Genomic DNA, 23,479 nt, shown 5'->3' on the forward strand with positions numbered 1-23,479 from the left:
GGTGACATACCTGATGGTTTCCGGTGTTTCCTGTTTTCGTTCCTTCAAAATAAAATCTAAACCTGACTAAACACATCAACATGGCAGAGGCTCTGGGCTTGGAAACTTAGGCGTATAAATATGTCCATAATCATTGAAATATTTAAAATTATTTCACATTAGTGCATGTTCATGTACAGACAGCCAAATCTGTTTATCTGTAAAATATTAAAAATATATTATAGATTAAAATAGATTATAGTCCTATAACTCAATGATCAATAAAAAAGATTTACAAATGAATTTGTTCAGAAAAATAATCAATAAAATAATACAGAACACTGTAAAATGATTATAAAATGTGCAAAATAACTTTCTAATTGAACTGGGGATGCACCGATGTTTAATTTCTGGGACGATACTGATATTGGTGTTTAAAACAATTTAACAATAGCGGTTTTTATATTGATGTTTCTTTTGTTTGTTTGTTTTTTGTATTGTTTGTTATTTTTTTATTCTTGTATGCTAGATATCTACACTATTTAAAAAAAGAACAGTTATAAAGTCATTCAGTCCTTCATTACACCAACTTTGAATGAGCAGCGTCAATAATACACAGGCTATCTATGAAACAGCCTTTAACATAACCTTCTTTCACATGAAATACATCTTTAAAAAATAAGCAAAAGGCCTTTTTACTATACATGATACATCATAGTTCCCTCTGTAATATCTACTTTATGCTGCTTTGTGCTGTGAAAACATTAACAATTTCCTCCTTCAAACAGCTGTACTTACTCAAGTTTCCCGTTACATTTTACAAGATTACATTAAACACATCCTGGAAGGTGTAATCACTCAAAATGTGAACTGGATGTGGCAAACTCTTCCCAAACTCCATTATTAATATGACAAGAAAAAACAAGCTGTTTTAATTTAACACATTTTCCAGATAAGTTTTGCTTGATTTCATAATTTTAATGACTTTTGTTAGTTATCACCTTCATGCTAATGTGTTTTATTTTGAAAATATACCGGAAGCTCGGCTGTTTTCTTTGACAGTTAGTGAGTTTAGGCTGGATGCCAGATTTTTTTTTTCTTCATCCTGTTGTACGGGAATGTCAACTATGTGTGTGAAGGTGTCAGGTGTTCAAGGAATACATGGGAATAAGTTTGATTCAGTAGTTCTGTAACTCTAATCTACAAAACACATATTTTCAGTGATTAGTTTGACACAAAAAATTGTGTTTTTAACACCTTTGCAGTGATGTGCAGGACATCTAAACTATACTCTTACAGTTAAAATGACAACCTGCAATAATACGGTCTATGGGGAGTTAGGACGATATCCACTACACACTTGCTCCCCACAAAAAATGGTGATATCAATTTGTTGGATAAAAAAAAAGTGACAGCAAATCAATAAGCCTCGTTTTTAAACAAGTAACATTTGGTGACCTTAAGTCATGCTATATCTAGAATGACATAGAGGCCCTCTCTTTTTATATATCTTGTCCTATTGCTCCTAAAGTAAAAGAAACACATTTTGAAAATAGTATCAGAAATATACTCTGCCAGTGACCTTCTGCACAATAGATTTAAATTTGCTGTTGGTCTAGGTGTCGCTTTGCTCTTCAGAGGCAGAAACTATCTATTTTTTAAATGTTCACGTCACTTTGTTCTGGTCTGAAATCCATAACTGGTTATCTTTGAAAATGGACAACATACCTCCATTTACCTACAGTGATATTATTTATTTTATGGACAAGATTTCAAACATTTCTGATACTGTCAATCTTAATCTTTGTAATTATTATGGGTTATAATCATATTTATATTTGTTAATGAAACAGAAGGTCTCCTTCATTCACAGTGTTCCTGTGTAATTTTGCCAATTACTTTAGGTCGCTGAAAATTATGGCAAAAAGGAACCATAAAGCTATTAAACTTTACATGTCTATTTCTCAATCCTTGCTTATCTAATGTGTCTTGCCTTGCTCTTTTGTGTCTCTTTTTGTTTGCTTTGCTTTCACCCTGGATTTTGTAGATCCTTGTCTAATAAAAAATGAAGATGTCCTCTCTGTATTGCAGTTAAAAGGAGAATTATTGGCGACTGGGGGAGGCTGATAGAGGGTAAAGAAACTAGATTCAGTCGAATAATGTACAACTATTTGCTCAGGCTGCATAATAAGGGTGTATATGTGTCACCATGGGTCCTGCAGGTTAAGCAGATACTGGATTAATGTGACTTGTTGTACCTCTGGCTCAAAAGTGTAACAACATCTACAGGTTAAACTGTTGAACAGAGGCTAAAAAATCAGTCCATGCAAAAGTGAGCTCAGTGGTGTGACATTGTGTGAGTTATGTGTCGAAGTTAAACAAGAGTATAAACTGGAGAAGAGCAAATAACACCAGAACTCCTAAAGTCACTGGAAGATATAAAAGCTGGACAGAAACCAGGAGATGTGGAACCTCTGTGATGATAATCGCGTGGGAGATGAGTATCATATTTTGTTTCAATGTCAGAATGGAAGCTGTTGTACTTAAGACATGCTGTGTGCCACTGTTTTGTTATTGTATGTAATCTTTGTACTCCATACTATGTGATATGGTCGAGAGTCAAATAAATGAAGTGAAATGAAAACAATATTTGCTTTAGTTAAGTTTCTGCATTTATTTAAGACTTAATTATAGTTTGAATACCACGAAACTGGAGGCAAAACAAGAAGTTATATTGACCACCAGATGGCAGTGTTTACAAGAAGGTGTGTGTGTGTGTGTGTGTGTGTGTGTGTGTGTGTATGTGTGCATGAATTAAAAACACCAGGTGCTATAGGGCTTTTGTATAGTTCCTGTATGAAAGTCACACACTGTGTTAATTTGCATATTTTTAGTTAATGATATGCATCTATTTATTTTATCCAAATATGGCTCCATTCTGTCATTGCTTTATGTTTCTGAAATATTTGTGTTAACTATAAAGCCATGAAACAGTGTATTTCTTGGTATTAGAAAGTGTGTCATACCAAGTTATGTGTTATTACTGTTGTACATGTAATTATTCATCAGAAAATATAGTTTGATCAACTGCTGCTGTAGTATAGCATTATACTGTTATAGGTTAAACACAAGGATTGACTCCTAGCTTTTAAAGTGACATAAATTGACATCAAATGAACATAGTGCATGCAAGAAAAAAAAGAAGTATCTCCACTTTCCTTTTCAAAGCTTCTCTCAACGGCAAAAATGTCCTGTTGGCAGAAGCCTGTGTCATTGGCACTCTGAGGCAGGTGTCACCCTGTGTATGTGTGTGTAGGACTTCATGAGTGTCACACTGCCGTGGTGCGACACCCCCATCGGTAGAACACACTCCTCTGTCAACACCCCTCGGCTGACATCCCAGCACATCACTGTGGAGATGACTTGGTTCTTGTTATCCCGTCCCCCTGTGATGAAGAGTTTGTTGTTACAGGCGGCGATGGCGCAGCTCGCCCTCTCCCCCAGACGGGTCACAAGGGACCAGGAGTCTGACAGAGGCGAGTAGCAGTACATGGCATGCATGGCACCACCTGGGAGTAAACAGAGGAACCGTATATGTGTCAGGCATGTACAAGTACTTCTCACACAATATAAGGCACAGAAGACTAGTACTACTCTGTAACCGCTTATTCTGAGAGGGCTCGCAGGGGAACCTGGAGCCTACCACAGCTGACACTGGGTGAGAGGCAGGGTACACCCTGGACAGGTCGCCAGACTATCACAGGGCTGACACATAGAGACAGACAACCATTCACACTTACATTCACACCTACGGACAATTTAGAGTCACCAATTAACCTGCATGTCATTGGACTGTGGGAGGAAGCCGGAGTACTCCCAGAAAACCAATGCTGACACACGGGGAGAACATGCAAACTCTGCACAGAAGGGCTCCCCCACCCCAGGTTCAAACCAGGAGCCTTTTTGCTGTGAGGCGACAATGCTAATCACTGCAGCACTGTGCCACTGCAGCACTGTGCCAAAAATAAAATCCATCCACTTGTTCATATCTTTATCTCTTGGAAGGCTGTGTGTTGATTTTTTTGGATGCACCGCAGCCAGGAATAATTCACTTTTGGTGGCTGGTTTTCGCCATGGCTACACTCCATCTTTGGACTGACTCATCTCTTGCAATGATGCACTCATCTGGAAAGGGTGCAGGGCTATGCAGGTTTGTATCTCAACAAGGATTGGTTTTCTTGTAGGTGGTGGTCTACTGATGTCTAGACTACTGTTTCCAAATTTTGTTCTTCTCATTTTAGACTGAAACTCTTCATATGTGTCATTGATGACGCACACAGACACTCATACATATACACAAGTTTAAAGCCACCCCCTTACAGTGGTGGGGGATTTAGGTCCTTTCCCTCGGGAAAAATAGTGATACCTCAACATAAGAAATGCTGAAGTATAGAGAAAAGTGATTGAAAATGAGGTAATGTTATTTATATTATTGATTTGATATTTTTCTTTTTTTTTAAACTGCTGGGTATTTTTATCTATAACAATGCAGCATATTTCACGGTGTAAAATAAATATTGTGGAGTATGACAGAGAGTACGACAAGTTTCCCTGAACTGTAGTAGAGTTGAAATATAAAAAGCATTAAAGGAAAATACCCATGTAAAGGTAGCCCACAAATACCTTAAATAGCACAGTGTTTGAGTAAATGTAGTTACCATCCACCGCTGCCAACTTACCGACTATATAGATGCAGTTCTTGAATGTGACTGCATTAGTGCATTTGGTTTCGATGGGAATGGGCGCTCGCAGCTCCCAGCAGTCTGTCCCGGGTTCCCAGCACTGAACCTTATCAGTTGCCAACTTTCCATTGGGCCCGCCGCCGATCACATAGATCCATCTGTCAAAGCTTGCAGCAGCAAAGGAGCTCACGCCTACTGCAAGTGAGGTCACCTGGAGGCACAATCAGAGGGGTATCTAAATATGTGTCTGTAATGGAGGGCCGCCAAACAGGCATTAATGTAAATATATGAGGGGTGTTTAAAAGCAGTTTATTTTATGTAGCATCACATGCACGGTGTTAACACTAATGTTTAATATAATGTTTAATGTTTATATATATAAAGTATTAACCAATATTAAATACATAAATTAGTGATTGTGAAATAATTACATTGATAAACTATGGAAAATATATTAATGAAAATGATTTGGAGGTTTTGAAAAGCTCAAGAAAAGGAACATTATGAAATAAATTGTGTCATTATGAAAAGTGATGATAGACAAAACTAGATAAAATGTCATAGTTGAATATAAGAAAATACATAAATTAAATGTTAATGATGAAATTAAAATATTTCTAATAAAATTCAGCTATCATAAAAATGAAATTACATTTAATCATATTTAATCTTAATATTTTTTTACAATAATAATTTTTACAGTCACAAAATGTTGGTTTATTTATATATTTTACACAATTTATAATATAGTGTCTTTTTTAACTCAATATTGAACAATTTCAGGAGGACTGAAATTTTGGGTTGAGGCCAAATCGTAACTTTTAACTTTTAACATCAATTGATATTTCTAAGATGGAGCAGCAGAACCAAGCTGTAAACTTAAAATTTTGATACTGTGAGCACATCAGCAAACAGTTACAGATGGCCAAAAATTGGGATTTGTATGGAGTTGTGTTTTTGCAGTGACAATATTCATTCTCCTTTTAGCTCTGTTTGGGTCTCCACCATTTTGAGAAAGGCTCCACTATGTTCAAACTGCACTGTTTTCAAAAATACAAACTCCAGCCACTTTAAAGAACATTTGATGTAAAATTAATGGCACTACTGTTATATAGACCTCTTGTATGTTTACCTGTGACCACCGATTGTGAAAGGGATCATAGGCCTCTACGCTATCCAGTCTCTGAGCTCCATCAAATCCACCCAGTGCGTACACCTTCCCCCCGTGGACTGCCATCTTGTGTCTCCAGCGCCCAGTTGCCAGTGGCTCAATCTGGATCCACTTGTCCAGGGCGCCGTTGTACTTCCAAACATCATGTTGTGTCTCTTTACCTCCTGCAACAAGGAACATGAGAAAAAACTGTCATGTGATGAACAGACTTTGTTCCCAAAACATTAATGTGTCACTAAATTTTAAGCAATGACTATATCTGTTCACTAAATTGGAAGACACACTTTTCATTCTGATTAAAGATGTAAAATCCCATGACACAGAGTCTGAACCTCTAGTGTACGTGTGACTGAACAGTTAAAATAACCACAGCTGTGGTGTCAGTTCCTGAGTTGGGAAACACCTAAACCCACAAGAACTGTAACTGCAAGCTTGTTTTGCTCACTTGTACACTTTTGGTTTTATGGAATTAAACACCATTATTTTTCAGTATGAGAAGCCTTGAAGCATTGATAACAATCTCTTTACATGATAAAGATGCAAAAGTTAAACTTAATAAAAGGATATGATAGAAACCACAACTTGGCAGATATGCAATCACCAGGTGGGGAACAATTTCACTTTCAATCATAGGTGATAAAGACGTAAGAAAAGTAATACTTGATAAAAGGAATCATCGAAACCATAACTTGGCAGAAACATAATCACGAGATGGGGAACAGTCTCACTTTCACCTCCACAGCAAGGGGTCTGCTACACACATTACCGTAAGCCTTTCTAAAAATAAAAACCTGAATGTGACGTCTCTCACCAGATATGTACAGCTCATTGCGGAAGGTGATGCACGCAAACTCCACCCATTTCCTGTTTTGGGATTCATCCTCCATCTCTGTGATTGGCAGCCTGGCAACCTCCAGCCTGCTGCGTCTCAGGGGGTCCAAACACGTGACGGTGGAAATGAAGCGTTCGTCTTTTGTGCAGCCTCCGATGATCAGGAACACTTCTGACAGGAAGTGCCGCACACGGGGTTTGGTTCGTTCGGAGACCACCTTTGAACAGATGTACAAAGCACAATGTCAGTGTCATACAGCAGCAATTTTATCACAAAAAATCTTCTTCTTTTTTTTTACTCTTACAAAATGGCTGTTTGCACAAGACTAAAAGTGTGTAAAACTTTAAAAGAAAGTAGTCAGCGTTTTCCACTGGTGGTAACGTAAGACAGTAAATTTCAGTTTTCCCTGTATACTGACCTCTCTGCCGGACAGGTGATAGATGCGGGCCTCTTGCAGCAAAGGAAAGGCCTCACTACAATGGCGAATCAGTTCATCTGACTCCACTTTTTCCACAAAGTATGCAGGCTCCAACAACGGCAGTCGCACGTGTGAGAGCAACCTGGCCAGTGAAGGAGCTCGTTCATCCTGCTGGGCCCTCACCCAGCACATGAGTGCCTCAAAAACACTCTCCTCGCACTTCACATCAAGGTCGTCCCTCTGCAGTACGGCCTCCAGAGACTCTGTCGGCAGCTCCAGGAAGTCCTGCTGCTGGACTATCTTGGAGAACTGAGCGGCGATGTAGTCCTGAGCCCCGGTCCTCAAGGCGGGCAAGGCATGGCTTTCAGCAAGATTCAGGATCCCGACACAGCTCTCGAGGTGCAGAGACTTGCTCAGGAAGCTGGCACATGCATCCACCACACGCAGGAACTGCAGGAGACAAGGCCAGCATACAGGCGTTAGTATTACAGATGAAAAGTCAGCAAGCACTCTGATGTACACATACAAGGTTTCTCAATAATGTCAGGGAAAAGTAGATGAAGCGACATTACATAAGATTGCTTAGCTGCAGTACAATTTCAAAAGTGTGCACAAAATGTATGTATATTATATTGTTTTACTTTTTACTAAATTTCGTATCCTACATTTTTTCTTGCAATCTAATTATTGTTGGCATTTTTACTGTTTACCAGAGCCGACCCTGCCCATTAGGAGATATAAACAGTGTGCTTAGGGCTCCCTGGTCTCTGGAGGCCTCCAAGAAAATGTATTTTTAATGAACAAGAGACAATAACGTAATAAAAATTAAACTTCCTCAACAAAACAATAAGCTCAGCAGCCCAGTCGCCAGAAGAAAATGTATGTGTCAGCATTATATGTTCCTTCAAACCACGAATACGTCACATTTGCACATTTTATATGTCTCATATCAATGTTTCTAAAGTGACTTAAAGCTAAACTGGTCATGAGGAGGTAAAAGGGAAGTTAGATGGTCCACAGACTACTGCAGACTACGACAAGGGATCGTTGCTGTTTTTCCATCAGCTATTTAAACTGCAACAGTGGGTGTTCAGCGACCCATCAGTGTTTTTCCACCAGCATTTTAGGCTACAGTCGTGGGTGTTTCATAGCAACCTGTCCATGCTTTTCCATCTGCTTTTGTAGCAACCCATCTGTGTTTTTCCTACGGCCATTTAGGCTCTATTCGTGGGTGTTAGTGCCCCGATACACTGAAATATCATTGCTTTTCCTGCCTGGATTAAACCTCCCAGATGAGGTATTTTAAGCCAAAACATGATGTTTTCCTCACCAAAATGAAGTGGTTTTTGTACTTGAACGTAACCATGTCTTAACCACAACATTACTGAAACGTGAAGTTTCAATATATTGACTACACAGTAACTGGTTGAGCTCAATTTCGGGTAAAATGGACAATTTAGGTGGGCTATGTAACTTATTTTGTGTCCCTACAAAACAAGTATTCCCATGATTCTGTGGTTAAAAAATGAGACACATTTTATGGTTGTATTAGATATGGTAAGTTAAAAGTGAAAAGTCAACACAAACTGGGATAAATATCTTCACAAACTTTTCTTTGACAGTCTGCTAGCATTGTAGCCCATGATTTAAGTAAAATAAATTACGCAGGGATGTTGGTATTAAGGGATAGTGCACCCAACATGAAAATTCAGCCATTATCTACTCACCCTCATGCTGATGGAGGATCAGGTGAAGTTTTAGAGTCCTCACAACACTTGCGGAGATCCAAGGGGAGAGGAGGTAGCAACACAACTCCACCTAATGGAGGCTTACGGCGCACACGTGAACGCGGTGCCCAGAGAGGCAGTTAGAACTACAGGCTACAATGAGGCTAAAAACAGAATTCAAATGACGTTTTTCCAAACAACTTTTTATGTTGGGGCTTCAGGACATTTGAATCACTACGGACGAGCAGTATGGAGATATTTTGTGGTTTCAATTATGTGTTTTTGGACGTTTGACTCTGGGGCGCTGTAAGCCTCCATTAGGTGGAGTTGTGTTGCTACCCACTCTCCCCCTTGGATCTCCACAAGTGTTGTGAGGACTCTTAAACTTCACCTGATCCTCCATCGGCAAGAGGGTGAGTAGATAATGGCTGAATTTTCATGTTGGGTGCACTATCCTTTTAAGAGGATCATTCATAAGGTTTGGGAGAAATAGACAAATACTGTATTTACTAGTGTATTCAAAAATAGCGTTGCTGCTAATACGTCACACTTAAGTCTTTACATGCTTATTTGTAAATTAAGTGTGCTACTAATATTACAATACACAAAACCGTTCAGTAAAATGTGAAGTGGCAATACGTTACAATGAGGGTGGCCCCCAAACCAAATTCTGCTCAGGGCCCCCAAAAGTCTAGGGCCAGCCCTGCTGTTTCTTGTTTGTTTTACCGATAAGCACTTTAAAACTCTATTCAGAAAAGTATACGTTATAAAATGATGATTATTATCACATGCATATCCTCAAATTGTACCCTAAATCTAAATTTGTAACTCTAACCTCAACCTAAATCCAAACAACCTGTTAAGACGCGAGTACCAACCTGAATATTTGACCCTTCTGTTCATTTTCAAAAAACTCAAATAGCTCGTCACAAAAATAGAAGTATAGGAACACAAACCCCTGCCTCCTCCCTTGTGAGGCGCAGCTGTGTAGTTATATTAAGCCTGTATGGAAAACCGATCCTTAGTGTAAACAACTGGGCAACTTTCACTTCCCTCTTTCACTCATCTCTTACTCGGTGTGATGTTTGTTCCACTGAATGGAGGAAAATTGTCTAAAGAAAGAAGATCAGAGCCGTTTGAAGATTTTAAATGTGGTACTACACTACGGCAACAGTCACAGCATTTATAAATATCATCGCTGTACTAGAACTTGTCTTTCTGGATGTAAATAAATGTGCTTTTCGCTGCTAGTTCTGTATCACAGTAACTCCTGGGATGCTTTTAGTGCGTCATGCGTCCCAGTTGATTGATAGTAAGTCAATGACACTGAGCTAAATTACCATAATTATTAATGAAACTGTAAAATCAGTAAACTGTTCCTGTTTGGTTGGAGACTCAAAGTCTGGAAGTTATGTTTTTACTTCCAGTGAAGAGCCACATGATCATGCATGTGGCCACAATTACGTATAAAGGAAGTATATCTCACCTGATAAAACCCTTACAGTCGAAACAAAAGTAAAAATTTGTCAAGCTAAAAATTGATTGTTGGTGGATTCATGTTTTGAGGATGTGTTTAGGATCTCGTGAAATTTATGGTTTAGGATGAGTTTTTTGAAGTCAGTGACTTTTACGTAAAAGACGCGTTCACATGAAATCAAAAATCAGCTTCTAATACAATTACAGTTCACATTTTGAGAACTTTTTCTCTTCACCAGCAGTCAATTTGTAATTCTAAAAAAGTCATCGCTGCTGATTTACAGGGAAACTTCTGTTTATCAGACGATACTCAGAATCAAACTGACTGAGTATCATCTTTAAATTCTATTGTAAGTTATTGTAATTTCACCTGAAATTGACTGGCAGCCTCGAGTATCCTCTGGACGTTAGAGTGTGTGAGCTGGGCTCGGCTGGTGTAGGTATACTCCAGGAGAGACTGCATCGTCCCACTGTCCACTCCCTTCATTTCCACACGCTCCTCATGACTCTCCTTCAAACCACTGCAAAACATGGCCCTACACAGACAGAAAACACATCAGTCATTAAAACCAGTGGTGCCTTGACGATGGAGTTACACAACATGGGATCTATTTTACCTGAAGTACTGACTGGCCGCAGCGAGTATGGCTCTGTGGCAAGGGAAGTCATGTCCCTGAACGCTCAGCACCACATCAGTCAGCTCTCTGTTCATTCGTAAGTTATCCATGCCTCTCTGCAGCTCCACAGGTAGACCCCCATCTTCCCAGCGTAACTCACTTGAGCCCGTCAGGCTGTTTCTCTCCTCATCTGGGCCGGAGTCATCTTTAAGAAGTGGCAAGGGGCAGTCTGTAGTCCTCTCCAGCGACTCGCTCATCTTTCACAGCAGAGGCTCTTCAGATACCCAGAAGAAGAGCGTGCAGCTACTCAAGCTGCACCTGCAGCAGTTTAAAAGACCTCTGTGGTTTACGCTTGCAAGAGTTGTCGCTTTGAGCTGTGGATTTGTTTTTTCCTGTGTTCTTCATACTTCCTACTCCTGCTCTGTGAGGAACATGCGTATGTAGCAACGCTCGTTTCTAGGCACTTCCTCTTCTTGTGCTGAGTAAATTCCCCCTAAGTTACCCAATTTTCCTCTTCTCGCAGAATTACAGACATCAGGTCTCTGCGGACAGATGGTACCAGGTAGATAATACTGTGGATAACACTCAGCATCTTATCTGCATGGGATAAAAGTATCATTAAAGTGATAAATCTTGAATGCATTTTTAAAATGATGTGTGTCCTTTAATTTGCTGTCGACATGAACTCACTTCTTGTCTTACGTGACTCTGTCATTCTGGCTCAAGGCAAGTACTGAATGTCATAATCATGAGACTCTGCCTCGTGACCAGAAGGTAGCATGTTTGATCCCCAAACCGTCAGGATGAATCTGAGTGGGGAAAGTGAAAGAGCAGCTTTTGCCTGTCATTGGTTACCACAACTGAGTAACCCCTGATACAGTGGTTCACCCATTTTGGCTTGTGGCCCTTTAAAGTGGTGCAGTGTCTAATACTTGTGACCTCGTCGCACGGTTACACATGCTCATAGTTGGATTATGAGGAAACAGGCCCATGGCCACAACTATGCAAAAGGCCCCTCTGTCTCTCTTACACAGGAGTAAGGCACACAGATTTGTGGTTTCCCCCATTTGTTGTTGTTGTTTTTCATCTCTTGGTAGTTTTTAAGCATCTTTTTGTTGTTTTGTGTCTCTTTATGTTCACTATTCTCTTTGAGGTCATTTTATGTCTCTTTGTGGTTGTTTTGCCCCTTTGTGTAGTTATTTTGTGTCTCTCTGCATTTCGTTTGCACCTCTTAGTGGTCATTTTGTGCCTCTTCCTGATCGGTGTGTGATAATTTGACTGACATTTTGCAGGTGAAAGCCAGGGGGCCCCCTGACACATTGGGCCCCTGAGCCTTTGTCCGACAGGGCTGTGCAGTAATTCATCCATTTACATGTCTTTGGGTTGTGGGCAAGAGAATTAGATTCTGAGATTGTCTTTTTTAAGACCTAAAACTGTCCAAGCAAAGACTAGAGAACAGTTGGAAAAAAAAACACAAGTTCTGTGGGAGATATTTTTCTTTATAATTACAACATAGTCAATTAAATTTTCACTATTTTATGATTACTATGGAGGTAGTAGTTTACGTAGTAGTACCATATCTATCACTATATTGTTTTTTATTACTTATATTACTATACAGTAACATTATTCATTAATTCATTCACTTTACATAACCGCTTATCTTGTTAGGGGTCATGGGAGGACTGGAGCCTATCCCAGCTGACACTGGGTGAGAGGCAGGGTACACCCTGGACAGGTCACCAGACTATCACAGGGCTGACACATAGATACAGACACATTCACACTCATATTCACACCTACGGACAATTAACCTGCATGTCTTTGGACTGTGGGGAGGAAGCTGGAGCACCTGGAGAAAACCCACGCTGACATGCAGAGAACATGCAAACTCCACACAGAAGGGTTACCCCAGCTAGGGTTCGACGTATACTGATTTTTATGTCATATATAAATTATATTATTAAAAATATCTAAAATATCAGAAGCAAAGGGAAAGTATACAAACTAATGCCAGGTGTCTGATTGTAGACTTTTCATTTTGCTTACAGAAAATCTTATTTTCGAGTTTAATCTTGATAACAATATCACTGCATGGATTCTAGACTTTTTGAGAAACCGGTCACAGTGTGTGAGAGTTAATGGTGTCCTTTGATTCAAACAATCTTCATGTATTCACCGGTTCACCTCAAGGATGTGTTTTGCCTCCCTTCCTTTATATTGTTAACACAAACAGCTGTCAAAGTGAATATTAGAAAAGACACAATAGAAAATTTGGTGATGATGGATTGGTACTAAGCATCCCGGAGGCAGAGGAGCGAGATCATCGGCCAGTAGTTGATGAGTTGGTGTCATGGGGTACCAATATTAGTCACCCTCTGTATCAAAATAAGATGGTCAACAGTATCAAAAGCTTAGGACAGGTGAATAAATAGAGCTACACTGCTCTGCTTCATATTGTAATGGTGCTATGTTGCTTTCTGTTGCTTTCTAAAACCAGACTAGAATGGTATTATTACATTAAAATCTCCTTTAACTATGTTTCATAGGTGGTAACAGCCTTGGATCAACCTGTAGGTTATCTCATTGCTGCCTCTTATTGACAGACAAATAAAATTACCCAGCATTTATTTACTCAGTCAGCTCAATTAGTCAGGCTAGATGCTGAGATGGGAACATATTGAGACAGACACGGCTGCAGCAGAACTGCATGATTTCATCTTCTCCACTGGGTGGCACTGTTGCCTCATATTTTTACAACACCATTCAAACATGATTTAATGAACCCAAACTTGTTTCCTGTTTCAATCTTTGCCAAAATAGGTCAAACTTGGACCCCAGCTGGTTTCTAGCAACGGGATTCAACCGCAGGCCCTTTATCTCCCCCTCTCTGAACGCCACTTCATGATCGGATTTGGAGATATATTGTTAATCATGGAAATTAATAATCGAATGCTGGAAAACCGGAAGTTACACCTGTTTTATTCGGAGATAAACTATAAGGAAATGGTTGGTGTGGTTCGGTTTCAACAGGATAAAACTTGTCGACATGGAGGAGCTTCAGTGCCTGAGGATACCGATAGAGCGCATCACCTGTCTGCAGAGAGCATCACTTTATTTCACCTCACTTCACACTGTTGCAGGTATGTTAGGGACAAATAAGCGATCATGGTCCCTTTTTATTATTTGGTAAGGGTGTAATTTAAGTCCAGTTCACTTTGGATAACATTTGATGATGGTGTGAAACAGTGTGATGTATCCAACATGAGCCCTAATGGGCACAGTGTGATTTTTCTAATGTGTGCCTCATCAATAATCACATACAGGTTAAGGACGAACACTTTTGTGGGTCTGTATATATATTTTTGTCATCTGCGCAGGTGCATTTGTGACACACACGTTATAAATGACAGTGCTATTTACCAGTATACAGTATGCTGCAGCTGCTTGTGTAAATGCAGGAAATATATCAGACTTCCTCTTACCTTCAGGAAGCATTAACCACTTCAATGTCTCTGTGAGAACAGACACAGATTGTCACCGACTGACTGAGGACTTGGTCACAGCTGCTATGGTGTGAACACTGCTGTTACTTCTGAGGCAGGTTCAGGATGAAGTGTTCCCTGCAATCTTGTATGAGGGCCAATTTGCTCCTTTGTCTGGGACTACTTGTGCACGGCGGTGAGTAGCACACTGGATTTCCTGCAGTTAGATTGTATTCTGGGGAGTTATCATGCTGGGTGAAAATATGGTAGTTACTTCATTTGTTAAAACCTTGTTAAAAATAGAACAGAGACGGAGAGAGTGATTTTTAAAGTCAGGGGCTATTAAGCGGGGCCGAGAAACTTGTAGTTGGAGTGGAAGAATTTGAAAATACCACCAATGCATAACAAGAAATAACAGCTAAAATACTCACTGTGTTTCTGGTGACGTATTTTTAGAATCTCATAAAATTGTATATTGCAGTTGCAAAGATTTCCAATTATTCATAATTGATGATTCACTTAGGTTATTTTCTCTGACTTAAAAAAAATAATTGATGTAGGCAAACAAATTAGTGGCAAATCATTTTCATAGAGCTGGAAAATAAGCAATAATTCCCTCCCTCCGATTTTAGTGGAAGTGCTAATTTTTGCTTTTCATTTTCACTGACAAAAATATGAGAATGGTGATGATGTGATTTTTGCTGGTGTCTTCAAAGCGAGCTGCATCGTGTCATGCAGTATGATTTATAGTGCTGGGGCATCTCACAGTGCATCATTTTTAATAGTATGTTGTGACACCTTAATAAAAAAATTGCAGCTCCTGTGATCTGAATATCACACTTAGTCATATTGTGATTTTGATTAAGATTTAGGTTCATTTTGCAGCCCTAGTATATACTGTGAGGTGTTTATGCATCTTGCAATACGCAAAGAAATTTGAAGGCTACAGAGTAGGCCAAGCGATATGGAGAAAATTAAATACAGTCACAATAGTTTTAAAACCAGGGAATGACGATATCTATCTCATATCACGATATCGGTACAATGTCAATTTATTGCCCTGCCCCACTATGGATTTTTTGCTTTACATATCAAGGCAATACTAAAACATAGGTTAGACTCCGGAGTGTAGCACCTTTATAAAAATGGCCGACACTTAAAGTCGCAGTTTTCAGCTGACTTCTGTTTTTTGTCTGTGCTCAACACAGGAGAAGCCGGGAGTGGTCCTGTGCACACTGAAGCACAGGCTGGGCCTCTGTATCGCGTGGTGGGCTATCCACTCTCCATCTCCTGCAATGTGAGCGGCTTCGCCAGCGCCACCACAAGAAAAGAATTTGAATACCGTATAAAGAAGCCGGCAAAACCAACATTTGAGATCAACATCATCAGCACCAATGACGAAAACTTCGGCTATGCAGTGTATGCAAGCCGTGTGAGAAGAAAGGAAATTACTCTGACACATGTGAACCCAAACTCAGTCTTATTTGAGATAGACAAGCTAAACAAAAATGATGAGGGGGAATACGACTGTACTGTAGTCAACTCAGAGGCGACTTATCATGGGACCTACAACGTTAAGACAACGGTGAAAGGTAATCTGTTACTCATCTACTTTTGAGTTTTAAGACTTTTCATTGCTGTATTGTAAGATGGCAAAAATGTATGACTTTCATGTCTTTGTCTCTTTTTCTGATGTGATTCCATAGTGATTGACAACTCCCTCAGTGTTTCATCACCTGCCCCCACCACACTGAGCTATAACGAGGGTGACGCTTTCACTTTAACATGCCAAGCCTCCAGCAACACCGTCCAGCACACCCATCTGTCTCTCACCTGGTTTCTTCGTAAAGACGGCGAGGACAACCCTCAGCCTATCATTTCTCTGGATAGAGATTTCACACTGAGCCCAGGCCCGTTGTTTGAGAGGCGTTACCAAGCTGGACTCATAAGGTTAGACAAAATGGGGGAGGCCACATACAAGCTACACATGGCTCAGCTGGAGCTGTCAGACCATGGCAGGGTCTACTGCCAGGCCCAGGAGTGGATCCAAGATCCTGACCGCTCCTGGTACAATATCGCACAGAAAGATGCAGAGGAAACCCCCCTGAACGTCAAAGCAAGAGGTTAGAAGCAGCTAACTGATTTTATCTATTAAATAGCACATCTTGATCTGTGTCAATACATTTGTCATTGCTCTTCCTCTGCGCGGTCATTGTGGCTTTTTGACAGGATGTCTGTGTCTGTGTTTATCTCACTTCTTTCTTTTTTTTTTACCCTGAGTAGAGGTGGCGCAAGACACGTCGTCTCTGGTGGTGAGAATTTCTGCGCAGCCGGAAATTCTACAGGAAGGACAGGAGCTGTCGCTCACCTGCAGTGTAGACACACAGAACCTGGCGGAAAGGTTCTTCTCTGTAGCCTGGCTCAAGGAGGGTGTTGAGTTGGCCCACATTGGCCCTACAGGCATTCTGTCCGTGGGGCCCGAGTACAGTGGGCGGGCGAAGGAAGGGGAGCTGAGGGCAGCCCGGATAGGAGACAGGGATTACAGTCTTACACTGCAGCCTGTCAGAACTGAGGACCAAGGAGGGTATATCTGTAGAGCAAGTCTTCAGGACAGAGGGCAGAATGGTGCTTTTACACAGGGAGCAGTCCAGAGCTCCAGCTCCCAGCGGGTCAGCATCTTAGCCACAGGTGAGTCAGCAAGTGAGCCCATAGTGACTGAGACACACACATACACACACACACACAGGGTTTAATTTGGTTACCTGTATGAATTACCCTGGATTTTAAGTTTCATCTTCTTAAAATAATGAGCAATATTATTTATAACAAAGTTACTAACCACACTCATCTGTCTCTTGCTGTGTCTCATCATAGAAAGTGGGCTCTCAGTTGAAATTCAAAACACCACGAGCGTTAACGAAGGCAACAGACTGAACCTCACCTGTAAAGTGTATGGGGTCAAAGGTCAACTCTCCATCACCTGGCAACGCAAATCAACACCCACATCAACAGCCATATTCACCAAAGTCATCAGTCTAAGTCAGGATGGCGTCACAGAGAAAGCGGAGGAGTTCATGAGTCGCAGCGTGAGGGCAACACGTCCAGCGACCGATACCTTCACCTTTGAGCTCGATGAGGTCACGCCCTCTGATTCAGGAGTCTACCAGTGCACCGTGCAAACCAACAGCAAGACCAGCAGCCAGTCGCAGAGTGCCACTGTGTCAGTGGCTCCTACAGGTACGCTTTGTTTCCCTCTGTCTTTGTAATACAGATCATTCAACACAAATGATAAAACCTGTATAATGACACAACAGGTTTCTCCTGTCACACAGATGATCTGATTACTTTCTAAAAAACAAAAAAGTCATTTTCATCATGTCAGTTCTGGCGGCTCTACTCAGCTCAGCTTGCTCTTTTATGTTGTGATTAGTAACTGCTGACTTTAAGTTACCACCTTGGTTGAGGCGTCAAGAAAGCTGAGCTGATACAAGATGGTGGCGTTAAAACACTGCAGAGCAATGGTCACTCAAAAAACACTGTGACTAGCATACTCATTACGTGACACAGGACATCCTGCACAAACCCACCATTTAGCAACCACAAATTTTCTGTGCACTCACCCTAGATTTTTGACTAAAACAGCAACCCACAAAATTCCGCCATACACTTCAAACACTTTGCTGTACAATCGACTAAGTGGCAGACATTGTTGCTGATGTAGGATCCAGTGAGTGTGGCGTTGAAGATGATGTCATGGCAGTTTCAGGTGGTGTTGCTATGGCAATTAGCTGAGAATCTCACCTACACTTGGGGAGTAGTATTTGCAAGTACATGACACCAAAACTGAGTCAAGTCGAGCTGAACCATGCTGTGGAAATGAGGCATTATAAGCCTTTTCATTTCGGCACCACCTGGTCTCCCCTCTTGTGCCACCTCAGGTCGCAAATTTTAAGTTTGCACTGAAGACACTGCCATGACATTTGCACCATCACAAGGAAAAATTATTTTGGATTTTAATTAGCACAATAGACCATGAGCAGCTGTCTGAGGAGGAACAAAATCTTCAGGACGTTCTTGATGTGGTCCAACACTTTTGCGCTGTATTTTAAGATATAGGAGGGTTCACTTCCAGGCCTTTAGACTGGACATTTTGTCAACATGCATTTGTTGAAATGACACTTAAGTATAGACTCTGGTGTGCTCCAATGCATATATTTGCATACAATAACATAAAAAAAATGATTTTCTTGAGAGTGTTAAGAATGCTGAATGCTTTAAGTTCTAAGTTTGATGTGAAGACAAGTATGTTAGCATTCTGGATATGTAATGCATGAATGGTAATTTATTTTATACATTTTGATGATTATGCACGTATTAACCTCTTCTTGTTTTAAAGAAGGAAATAGTATTGAGAAATGTGTGAGAAAAAGAAGAGTCAGACAGAAATGTGGAAATGCAAGTTACGCACATCTCTTATTCACTTTGTACACTCATGATTGCATGACCATGAACTTCTGCTTACTCGCTCACCACAGCTGTCTATTTTGGATTTGTGTTAACAGAATCGTTTTTGACCGTGCGTCTGATAAGTCGCAAAAACATGGTGACTGTGGGAGAAAATGTGGAGCTGATGTGCCGGGTCAAAGGTCCACGCATACCAATAACACTGACTTGGAGCCTGCAGCGTGACGCCTCGAACGTAGATAACATCCTGACACTGTACTCTGATGGAGCCATCAGCTGGTCTGCAAATCAGTACCGCTACCAGCTGAAAGTCGAGAATAATCAGAATGAAGCCATACACTATCTGCTCATCAACGGTGCGAGCCACAGGGAGGCAGGAAGCTACCAGTGTAGGGTGTCTGTTTTCCTGGAAAATGTACACAAGAAGCTGCCTCCATCCTACCCAGTGGCTGTTTTGGTGCAGAACCCAGGTACTGCTAAGATTTGTGAGCCATCTGTGGAGCAATTCAGGGTGAAAGCTGCACTGTGCATCCTGTTTCTCTATTTTTCTAACCATATATGAATTCACTTTTTCTCCCTCTCCTAGTGAGCAAGCTCGACCTGACTCCCACCCCCGCCTTGACAAGAAATATCAACACTGACATAGAAATAAAATGCTCGGTTATCTCCGAACCCTCTGCATACTCTCGCTATGCTGTGACCTGGCTGCTCCAGCAGCAGGAGGAAAATAAGACCATTGTGAGCTCTGACCGGGATGCCCTAGTGACATATGGACCCCAAATACCGCCGAGCCACAGACAGCGAATCAGCATGAAGCGCACTCAGGGCCCGAGTTTTGAGTTGAATATTCAGCAAGCTCGAATCTCAGACAATGGCTCATATGTGTGTGAGGTGGTAGAGTGGCTGCAAGATCCTAATGGTGACTGGTATCAGCTCTCACCAGTGTCCAGAACTACAGAGCTAACAGTTATTGAGCCTGGTAAGTTTGTGTTAAAAAGCTCACTGATCATTTCTCCATTAAGCATTTAATATATATCATCCATAAGCTGTATATAAAGATGGATGACCTGGTGGCTCCCCAAAAGTGGAGCCCAAACATATCGATCAGCCCCTGTTGGCTGGCTGCATTATGGATTAGTGGACTGGACATGGGCCAAACTAAAAAGCCAAAATGTAGGTTGGATAATTTTCTGCAAAAGATGGTTTCTGTCTTTCAAGATAGTTCTTATCACGTTTGTTCATGTATTCGTTTTTCTGATAAATTAGTAAGCAGTGTGACATGATTGACAGCTGGGATTGATGGGCAGGACCTCAATACCACTACTGCACAAACTCTTGCTTCAGATGACGTCACCAATGTAAGATAGCAGCGGCCATATTTGGGATATTTGGCTCCACTTTTGCACACAGGGAGGAAGTGGACAGGTGTCGTCCAGCTTTATATAAAGTCTGTGACATCATCCAATTTTAAACATATTTTCTTATGCAGCTTCAATCTACAAGCATTGAGGCCTTACATGAATACAGTGTTCTGCCAAAGTTCAAACAGTTTTGCTCATTTCAAATAAGATATTTCCATATTTATTTATCTGTAGTTTCCTTTCTCACTGATTTTAAGTGGCTGGGACTCAGTTGGAAAAATGTGGTGCATTTCTTTGCACCAATTAAGCAGCATTTGAATCGAATGTGTCTTCAGCATGTTTTCAGCACTGACATATAGGCGTACTTGAGAGCTACACCCAAATTTTCAGTGGCTTTAAACAAAAACAATTGAAGGAAATATTAAGTTTTCTTTTCTCTGCCCCCTCTCTTTCTCATTCTCCAGCCAATGACCTTTCTTTAGACAAGACAGAGCAGCCGGTGACTTCCATGGAGGGAGACGAGGTGGAGCTCAAGTGCACCATCATCACAGGTGCATCCAGTCCTTCTTTCTTCTACAAAGCCACTTGGTTCTACACTGGCCATGATTCATCTGCCTCAAATCCTCTGGTAGAGCTTGACCACACAGGCCTGCTGAGCTACCCAGAGAACCAGGAGCTCAGCGGCCTGCAGGGGCGGCTTCGTCTCTCCAGGCCCACTCAGAGCAGCTTCTACTTAGGAATTCAGAGGGCCCATGTGGATGACAGTGGGACCTACCGGTGCCAGGTGGAGCAATATCAGCTGGATCATGAAGGTCACTGGCAACAAAAGGCCTCAGACAGCGGTGGGCCAATTGTGCTGAGTGTAAATGTTACAGGTATGAGCACATCTTTGAGATCGCTGTGTACAGCCCAGTCGCCAGAAAATGTTGGCATTGTACGTTTCTGCAAACCATGGTTACGGTACATTTGTGCGTGACATATTATATGAGCTGACTTTGTCATGAGGAGGTCACGGAGAAGTGGAGGAGGTGGTGGATGGCGTGACACCTAGGCAGGATGCCTGTATGCAGATCATACTGACTATAACCAAAAGCTTTTTGTGCATAAACCTAACCACACTTTAACCACAGCGCTGTTGAAGTATAACATAATAATGTGCGAATGCAATATGTGGTTTTTAGAAACTTATAAGACCAACATGTATTCTGGCGATTGAGTTGCTCTGCTCAGCTCTATAAATGTAGTTGTGTGTGTCTTATGTCTGAGAGTGGTATCATGTAACTCTAGGATAGGAAAGCAAAGAAGCATATTTTCCAAAATAATGCACTATTCCCTTAAAACTTGCAATCCAATTACCAATACCAATATCATGTGATGGTGTGTGTGTGTTCTCTCTGGCTTGTGCCACACAACCTCACATACTGTCTTGCTTCTAGGCCAAAAAACCCACTTCTCTAATAGTGCTGTCATATGTTTTGCTCTAGTGGTGTTGTTTATCTCTCCTTTGTTATGTACATAAGCCCTACTTGCTCTGCTCTTTTAGTATTACAGATTAATTTTGTTGTGTTTACTGTTTCTGCCCTTTGCAAAGCCTCCTAATCTCCCCTTTGTCTCCTTTCCCCCGACTTCTCCCTTGTCTGTCTGTGTACGCAGGAATTCAATTTAAAGTCCCATTGATTAGTTTGTCTTGTAAAACTTAAGTTGAATAAAATGTGTCTTTTTTTCCTGTTTTGTTTTTCTGTCCGCAGAAAAAAACCTTCACATCAAGAAGAACGAAATGAGCTTGAATATAAGCATATCCCATAATATTGCCATGCCCTGTCACATCGCCAAACAATCCAGCAGCCAATCTGAGTTCCAGGTCACGTGGTTTTGGCAGAAAGAGAGAGAAACTAAACAACACCCTATATTCACAGTTTACCGTAACTCCACCCTACAAGACTGGTCTAGTAAGGGTGATCAGCTTAGATTCCGCCACCCTGCACCCAACCAGTTCATCCTTACACTCATGAAACCAAGTCCTGAAGACAGTGGCGTGTATTTCTGTGAAGTAGAAGAGTGGCTCCCATCTCTGTCTCAAGAGTGGAGGAAGGTTGCGGTGGAGAAGTCGGGATATTTGACGGTTAATGTCTATGCAGAGGGTAAGCACGTGTTTAAGTGTTTAGCAGTATCTCTCAATAAATACCAGTGTTGAAACTCTTGTTAAAACATGCATATGTGGTTTTCTTTGTCTTCTTCTTTGCAGGAGATGCTAAAACCGTCTCTGAGCCAGAATGCAGGTCAAATATGTGGATGGGGGTTTTCATAGCTGCAGTTATCTGCTCATTGTTGATCATATTCCTGCTGTTGGTGTTAATATGCCGGAGCAAGGTCTCAGGAGGAAAGCAGTCGGGCCAAAGTCTGTGGACAGAGCATTACCCTCTGAACACCAAACCCGGTGTGGAGAACTGAACCTTTTAGACTAGAAGAGAAGAGAGGAGAGGAAAAAAGCATTCATATTTTTATGTGCAATGTAAAGTATGCAATATTTTATATGCAATTATTCCAAAAGTTGTACTGTACATATTTTTTATTCAAAGATCAGTAATTCTTGCTTAAATGAATCTGTTAATAATGTCCCTGTGTAAAAAAAAAAAAAAAAAAAAGTTTAAATGTTTTCCCTCTGTGCAGCTGGGAATAATTTTGCCTTTATGAATTAATGAAATTCATTAAACCTTTAAAATTAAACAGGCACTTTTCATTTTTACAGCTAAAACTTCTTTGCATAATCGCCCCCTTCTTACTGCCTGCAATGGACAGTTGAGCTAGGCAGGAGATCAACTTGGTGGCTTTGCACCTACAAAGCAACATACTCAGACTGACAGATTCCTTTTTATGTAGCAACACACCAGGCAGCTTGATACTATGTCTTTGATGAGAAGAAGTCAAAGCATATAGCATGTCTGAGGGAGCAGCTAAGCACGACATGTGGGTGAGATTTGAAACTTTTCTCAGTAAGCAGCACCACAGTGAATCAACCAGGAAGTGCTCTGTGGTTCTGTAAGAACACAAGGACGACTGCGTGGTCTGCAAATCTGCTGAAAAGTGAGTGTGACAGGCATTTGGGCAGACAGAGTCACGCTATTCTCACAGAGGTTACCTTCGTACATTGGAAGCAGAAATCTGCTAATGCAAACATTTCATGTATATGTGACGCTGGATGCACGG

The 23,479-nt window shown here is 41.0% G+C and overlaps 2 protein-coding genes across 3 annotated transcripts; one reads left to right on the top strand and one right to left on the bottom strand.

Moving 5' to 3' along the window:
* Window positions 1–2,634: 2,634 nt before the first annotated feature.
* klhl6 (kelch-like family member 6) lies at window positions 2,635–14,529 on the bottom strand. The gene is made up of 8 exons (XM_049595191.1): window positions 14,448–14,529; window positions 10,963–11,504; window positions 10,716–10,881; window positions 7,143–7,592; window positions 6,704–6,941; window positions 5,854–6,056; window positions 4,719–4,932; window positions 2,635–3,548 (listed from the first exon to the last, which is right to left on the bottom strand). Exons 2-8 carry the CDS (start codon window positions 11,217–11,219, stop codon window positions 3,250–3,252), a joined length of 1,827 nt encoding a protein of 608 aa, XP_049451148.1. The 5' UTR covers window positions 11,220–11,504; window positions 14,448–14,529; the 3' UTR covers window positions 2,635–3,249.
* On the top strand, window positions 13,792–22,933 carry LOC125900277 (immunoglobulin superfamily member 2-like). Of its 2 annotated transcripts, none has more exons than XM_049595187.1 (11): window positions 13,792–14,105; window positions 14,485–14,643; window positions 15,656–16,039; window positions 16,154–16,570; window positions 16,731–17,135; window positions 17,322–17,684; window positions 19,010–19,381; window positions 19,498–19,890; window positions 20,737–21,147; window positions 22,021–22,413; window positions 22,518–22,933. In XM_049595187.1, exons 2-11 carry the CDS (start codon window positions 14,574–14,576, stop codon window positions 22,721–22,723), a joined length of 3,414 nt encoding a protein of 1,137 aa, XP_049451144.1. In that variant the 5' UTR covers window positions 13,792–14,105; window positions 14,485–14,573; the 3' UTR covers window positions 22,724–22,933. The 2 variants fall into 2 exon arrangements, with proteins under 2 accessions (XP_049451144.1, XP_049451143.1); XM_049595186.1 differs by having other exon boundaries at window positions 14,490–14,643.
* Window positions 22,934–23,479: the final 546 nt, after the last annotated feature.

This window comes from Epinephelus fuscoguttatus, linkage group LG13 (assembly GCF_011397635.1).
Source record: "Epinephelus fuscoguttatus linkage group LG13, E.fuscoguttatus.final_Chr_v1".
NCBI classification, from domain to species: domain Eukaryota; kingdom Metazoa; phylum Chordata; class Actinopteri; order Perciformes; family Serranidae; genus Epinephelus; species Epinephelus fuscoguttatus.

Coding starts and splice junctions, on each gene's coding strand:
- klhl6 (XM_049595191.1), bottom strand. CDS start 11,219: ATGAGCGAGTCGCTGGAGAGGACTACAGACTGCCCCTTGCCACTTCTT. Junction 6,942..7,142: donor ATCACCTGTCCGGCAGAGAG/GTCAGTATACAG, acceptor ATCTGTTCAAAG/GTGGTCTCCGAACGAACCAA. Junction 4,933..5,853: donor TTCACAATCGGTGGTCACAG/GTAAACATACAA, acceptor TTGTGCCTCCAG/GTGACCTCACTTGCAGTAGG.
- LOC125900277 (XM_049595187.1), top strand. CDS start 14,574: ATGAAGTGTTCCCTGCAATCTTGTATGAGGGCCAATTTGCTCCTTTGT. Junction 14,644..15,655: donor GGGACTACTTGTGCACGGCG/GTGAGTAGCACA, acceptor TGCTCAACACAG/GAGAAGCCGGGAGTGGTCCT. Junction 17,685..19,009: donor TGTGTCAGTGGCTCCTACAG/GTACGCTTTGTT, acceptor TTGTGTTAACAG/AATCGTTTTTGACCGTGCGT.